Source organism: Anopheles ziemanni, chromosome 3 (assembly GCF_943734765.1).
Source record: "Anopheles ziemanni chromosome 3, idAnoZiCoDA_A2_x.2, whole genome shotgun sequence".
Taxonomy (NCBI): Eukaryota; Metazoa; Arthropoda; class Insecta; order Diptera; family Culicidae; genus Anopheles; species Anopheles ziemanni.
The window spans coordinates 87,823,840-87,830,470 of record NC_080706.1 but is presented as its reverse complement, the minus strand read 5'-3'; the positions used below and the strand labels follow the sequence as shown (position 1 = coordinate 87,830,470).

The 6,631-nt window shown below is 41.2% G+C and overlaps 1 protein-coding gene across 1 annotated transcript in view; it reads left to right on the top strand.

Moving 5' to 3' along the window:
• LOC131287027 (alpha-catulin) overlaps positions 1-5,476 on the top strand; it is a 58,566-nt gene extending 53,090 nt beyond the window's left edge. Inside the window, 2 exon segments of the mRNA XM_058316041.1 lie at positions 2,467-2,511; positions 4,954-5,476. Of these exon segments, the coding sequence (XP_058172024.1) occupies positions 2,467-2,511; positions 4,954-5,079 (171 nt within the window). The 3' untranslated portion in view covers positions 5,080-5,476.
• The last annotated feature ends 1,155 nt before the right edge of the window (positions 5,477-6,631 follow it).

Genomic DNA, 6,631 nt, shown 5'->3' with positions numbered 1-6,631 from the left:
TCCGTGCACCAAAACAAAAAAAAACAACGTAAATTGCATGCCTGTACCTGCACTTGTGGGTTGTGGCACTTGCACCAAAAAACTGACCGCGTGTAAAACTCAACCTACCCATCCTTCTACACCACCAAACCACATACACAAACACTCCATGTTGAGTGAATTCCAAATTACTCCACACTTCATTTCTCCACTTGGAACACACTTGACAAAACTGTGTGCCGAACTTTAAACTCCCAACAACTCCGTTGGGTTTTGTGGGTCGTGGGGAAAACTTCACCTACTGAATGGACTGAATGTCTGATTGCCGGTCTTTGATGTTTGGCAACTAATCATCCTGGATTCAACCGAAACCGCATGAAATGGATTCGCAAAAAAACGAATCAGTTTGCTCTCCGATTGCCCCAACAAGTGCCGTACAAGGTGCAGTAAGAGAGGGCGGAAGCAATGGCCATGCTGGTTGCCAGTTTCGTCGTCGACATTCCCAAATTGAAGAAAAAACAAGAACCAAGTCCAAAATCCGTCCATGAGTGTAGGAGTCGAATACATCACGGTATCAAATGAAATCGGATCATCCCGCTGGGGGAAAGGGCATGATTGGTGTGGGCAAATATATGCGCTCCATTCCGAGCGTGTGCTTGATTTCCCCGGAGAAAGCGCATGAGTAAATAGCGAAGGTGGGAGCTTCATGGAGCAGAGCAACGTCCAGGTGCGTCCATTAAGGCGCTGGTGGTGGTGGTTGGACAGTCGTCAAAAAGGCTAAAACCGTAGGCATTCCCATTCCACCGTCGACGTGCAAAACCGTCCACTGTGCTACAGGTTGGAATTAAGGAAGGTTCGGCCTTACCAATTCGCGCGGAGGTGGAGTGAAGAACACATTACACGCTTGCCTTCCCGGAAGACATCGCATTTCTTCGCTCAACAACGAGGAGCAAGTTAGTGTAAGCCGATTTGTGAGTTTTTCCTTTGCTGCTGCTGGCGTTTTCCTGCCCTGCCTTGTGTGTGTGTGTGGGTGGGTGTATGTTTCCGGCTCGTGGATGCACGTGCAAAATTGCAGCTGGAAGGTGGTGCTATAAATAACAACTGCTGCAAAATGTGCTGCAAACAGTGCGGACAGCATAACTTTAGGCGTACCTGTTTGAATGCCGCACCGGCGAAGCTACAACGCCCTTGTTTGAGGTGTAACAAATGGGTTCTTGTTGGCAGTTGGCTACAGGAAATCGAAGGAAAAGAACGCCCACTTGCGGGAGAAATGCCTTAGCGACTAATAAGATTGATCTAAACAACTTAACAGCAGTAAAAAGCTTGTTAGACATTGCCGTGCTGTTATGAAACCTATGCCTTATTGTGTTACTAACACTACTACTATTACTACTGACTACTAATGAGCTTTAATGAGGAAATTGGACAATATGTCGTAAGTTTCTCGCATGTATTCTACATTCTAGTACAAGGGGTTTTTATATTTAAAAGGATTGATAGGATTACGTAAGACAATCAAATGGATTCCTTTAAACTCTGTACAGTTTTCAAGCAAAACTAAAGAGCGGTTTAGAGGCTATTTCAAAATCCTTTTACTGATATTTCATCAGTATTCTCATATTTTTCAGACCTTAGGCAAAAACACAAAGGTAATCTTAATATATTGATAAGAATTACTGATAAAAATATCTTAGTTGATAATTTGAATGTGTCCTAAGGAATAACGAACTACATCGATCAGTACGCTGTAAAATGCAGCGTATACTATTTGGGATAATACTAAGGTTGGTCTGTGTGAAGATCAGTTTTTGGAGGTCGTTTTTTACATATTTGTTCACATCATAGATATTTTAAAAAGCACATAACAATTGAAAATTCTCCACGAGCCTTAACAAACCTCAAGCTGAATGGAACAGAATGGCTTAAAAGTGGCCATTTTTTTTTTCACCAACTAGGCAGTATATTCATGTTTTTACTTGACTATGGAGCAAGAAAGTATCAGTCGATTATTGATTGAGTTGTCTTAATCAAGTTAAAATGTCGAAATTCAGGAGAGAAAGCCTACACAAACCGGAGCAATGTTATTTTTACGGAATATTTTAAGCTCCATTCCTCTTTGCGAAGTTGTCTACGGTTCCATTTCAATCACGGCGCAACCTTCATCTGTCAAACATTAGCTAGTTTGGGTTGTCATTAGAATGCGGATCATCTCAGCCAGCCCCCATCGTTCCACACCTGGGATCTTAACAGCTAGGTGATCTGCGTAGAACAAGTAGGCAACACTTTCGCCATCCACTTACCTTTGCCGTTGAACCTCCAAGCGCACGCTGTTACTAACCGTTGTTGTACTCCCGTTTCGTTGCGTCCATTCTCTGTTTGTTGTCCGTCTACTTCCGCCGTTGCTTTGATCGATACAATCAATCACAAAAATCGCAATAAAACAAAACACCCCCAAATACCACGCACCCTCCCGTGGCTGTTGGGCAGCAACTCGGGGCAATGAAGAACCAGCTGAGCTGTGAGTATAAGCGGGTAAGAACAGCGCTAATCACGTTCTCGGCCAAGCCACCGTACAAAGTTTGAATTTAGACTCATATCTATTCACATGCATTCAGCCTACTAGCCGCGAGTTCGGAGAAGTGTTTGTCTAAGAATCAAGTGCGGCGTCGATCGTGGATCGTTTGAGCGTCGGGTGTACGCGCGCGTTGTGTGTTTGTACGACTGGCGATCGAGTTTTCCGCCTTAAACTAGTACGCATTATAGTGTGAAAAAACAAAACAAACCCAAAACTATCTCCTAAGAACTGACGTTGATTACAACAAAACTACACAAGCAAGTGCTCGAGCAAGTCGACAGCAAGCTAATGAAGCACGAAGTTTTGGGTGAATCAAAAGCAGATGCGTTCGTTCCCTTCACGGTAGCTTATATGCAATGCTGGAAAATGCAAAGTTTGTGGCCTCATCATCCTCATACGCTAAGTTAAACTCCCAGCAGGAACAGGAGATGCGCTGAATGCTGTACTGCTTTTACAATTCTAGAGAGGAGGTTTTAATGCAAGCGTTGCGTTGACACTTTTACAAGAAATCCCAGAAAAACATGTCGCGTAATGTAATGTTTCTTTCAAGTTCTATTATTTGCTATTCAGCATCAATCTGCTAGAGTTTCTGCTTCAAGCGAATTAGCGCTATTCTATTGAAATGAATGAAAATAGTCAATTTTAGATTATTCACTATTCATTCACTTACTTTTCTCCTTGTTTATGCTTCGATAGTTATGTTGTGTCCATTAAAATGGGATATAATGTTCAATTAAATCGAAAGTATTTCTAAAACTTAATTCTAATGTTTATATCCAAATGGGGGCAAACTAATTTCGTGCCATAAAATATCGTCGAATCCTTTTCGCACACTTTCCAGATTCATCGCCAAGTTTAAGAACTGTCCTAGGTTGAAATGGTCGCAAATCTCTTGTATTTGTTTCTAATTTGATCTGTATCAGTTTTATTGTTCAACTTTTCACATCGATCCCCTCGGTTCGCCTAGCTTCCGATTTCCTTCCTTTCACCCGTTCTACAACCTTGGAGATCCTTCATGCTCTCCTCCACCGTACCAGTGTCTTACTAAACTCTTTTCGCTTCACTTTCACTTTCCTCTTCCTCCGACGACTTTCTACCTACACACACGCACACGCACAAACACTAACACACACCACGACACCAACAACCAACCGACCGACCGACCGGTAGTGCCAGGAGAGTATCGGCGTCGTTCGGCGGCGTTCCTGCGATCTCGACGGCATACGCCAGTCGAAGAGGTAGCTCAGCCCCCACCCCCTCCCCAAGGATATCGATCTTTCGCAACGAGTATGGGGCCGAAGCGTGTAATGATGAGTCACTGATGAGTTGTTGAGAACCTGTTCTCGAATAGCGATGCACTTTACCCGAGCGCAGTACCAATGCAATGCTGTTCTGCAAAACGCTGATTAAACTTGCCGCCTTTAGACCGGAAGTAGATTGCATGAAGTTCAAGCTAACCCCGAAAAAGAGCAGTCGAGCCACATTATTAGGAAACCTATATGGGATTAACATTTGGGGGCATCATATTTTTTTCAGCTAATTACTCGGCGACTGTTGGCATCAACACCACGAACGTTTTTTCTCCAGTACAAGAAAGTTGACACTCTTCAGAAGTGTTCCATTTTTTATCATACATTTTGATAAAATTTGTGCTTTTGGTTTTAAACTTATTTTTTTCATGTTCGACTTTTCGTACTCTGATTTTACATAAGTTTTGTTCGTTTTGTTTTTAAATTTTTATTTTACACCTTTTTTTCAGTTACGGAAAACGACTACTGCATTACTCTTCGTAATCAATCTTTTTAATCTTTTTTATTCGAGTATTACTTCGAGTTATTTTTGTTCAAGCCATCTCCCATTAGGCGAAAGGAATCTATGTTTAACGTTCCTTTATCATTTTTCTTAGGTTATGTAATTTGCTTGATTTACAACTTGCACTGCTTCTGTTATCAACGTTGTATATATGTTATGTTGATTGGTTTAGTATCGTGGAACGGGTATGAGGTTATTTATGATTACTATCTAGATTGCGTCTTCATTTGTCGTCAGACAAATTGATTTGACGAAGTAGGTTTAATTTTAAGTAACTAATACTTAATTTCTTTGATGTATGATAGTTTTAGTTTGTGTTGTATTGTTTTGTAGTCCTTGTTTGTTTTATTATGTATGTTATGTGTTTAGTTTGTGTTTGTTTGGTTTTTTAGTGTAACCGCTTCGGTTTCGTTCTGTTGGTGCTTCATAGGATTTTGACTAATCGAATGGCATCGAAAAACTTTGCCAATCGGCATTTATCTGAAACTAATATCGTTTTCTTCTTTCTCTTTCTTCTCTTCTACACACACAATCATTTCCGTTTTCGAACGCAATCTCCACGTGGAAAATACGCTACGGCACAACAGTATAAACTAGATTTCAGCGGACTGGCGGGCCGGGCAGCGGCCGGCGGGGCGCGGGACGACGACGGTGCGTCCGGGATGCAGGGCGACAGCAAGGGCTCCACGACCAGCACCGAGGCGAGCATGTGACAGTACGGGATGGCCCGCCGGGGCGTCAAAGGTGACGCCCGGCGGACCCGAGTCTCCTTCCTGCTTTTCTAGAACAAGCATTAAACATTGCATATGTCCATATTTATCGAATTTATATATGTTTGATGATTCTCGTGTAGCCGAGAAGCAGCGACGACACATACTAGTGACGGGCAGTCCAGTGCAGCCAAACGAAGCCAATCCACCAGCCATTACTGTTTGTTATATATGTGTATATGAAATCATAAATATTGAAATATGAATGTTTAGTGAACCGGAATTTGAACCAAAACGAAAAAAAAACAAAGTATAACCCAGAACCGAAACAATCGAGCACCTACACCGGCGATCGATTGTTTAGTGAAACAAAAAATTCACATATTAGAGGGAGAGAGAGAGAGAGAGAAAGAAAAATGCTTTTACTCAACATTCACTGAAAACAAAAAAACTCTCAAACTTCAAACTATCGCACTAGCCATCAGTCGTAAGAGAAGCCGTTCGTTCTCTAGCTCTTTTCACTGCCCTTCAGCATTGCCTCCCCCTCTCATTGCGGGACGATGTTGAAGGTTTTTCCAAACAAGCAAAACAAAAATTCCATCAGCATCCATCAAGCGAACATTACTCTCTTTGCCTAACTGCCTTTTTCGCCTCGTTCAAATGCCGTTCTAACCGTAGCCGTGTGTGCGTCCAGTTCATTCTCCAGTATTTCCAAACTTTCAAACCCGTTACGGAGAAATAGAATAGAGCCTTAGATCACGTTGTACTCCGAAAAGAAAAAAAACTCTAGCCAAAACCTCTAGTCGTGCTGCTTCGTCCTTTCGTCGTACCGTTTGATAGTGTTAGAGGTTATGATAGGGAAGAAAAAAAAACAAAAACCGTTCCAACTCCCCCGGGCGGAGAAAGAAGTCAAACGATCCCCAAACGACACCGCTCACCTTTAATCATGTTCAGAACACGAACGAATGTTTTTGCACTGAAATGATAGCAAAAAAACAAAACACATCTTCTTCACGCGTAAAAAGTACATGCGATGCTATGCAGCTTACGTCATGTGCAGGTGGAAACATTATTATTAGTTCATTAATGTATGTTGACTTATGTTGCGTAGTTTAAGGTAGTTAAAATAACAGAAAACTTTTAAGTTTAGGAGAATATAATTAAATTGTGACACATAGTAAAGGAAACTTTAAACCTATTAATCAAATACCCCATGAAACTGCTAAATGAACTAAGTAACCAGTTATTAAAGATTTAATCTGAATGGTTTAATTATTTAAAACGATTATTAATTTATTGCTATGAATAATTGTAAAGAACCCGTAATGACCAAGATAAGAACCTTAGTTAAGGATTTAAGAATTATTTTAAGCTGTTTGGAAGTTAAAATAAATTAATTACCTTCATTCGTTTGTTATCGTTTGATTTTATTTTGTTCGCTACTAAGCTTGCCTCTTCTTGTAGGTATTATTTTACTGTTTCCACGAAACGTAATCCTACCACGCTTTGCTGAAACAAACGAAAACGAACGGGGAAAAAAAGCAAACTGATGGTG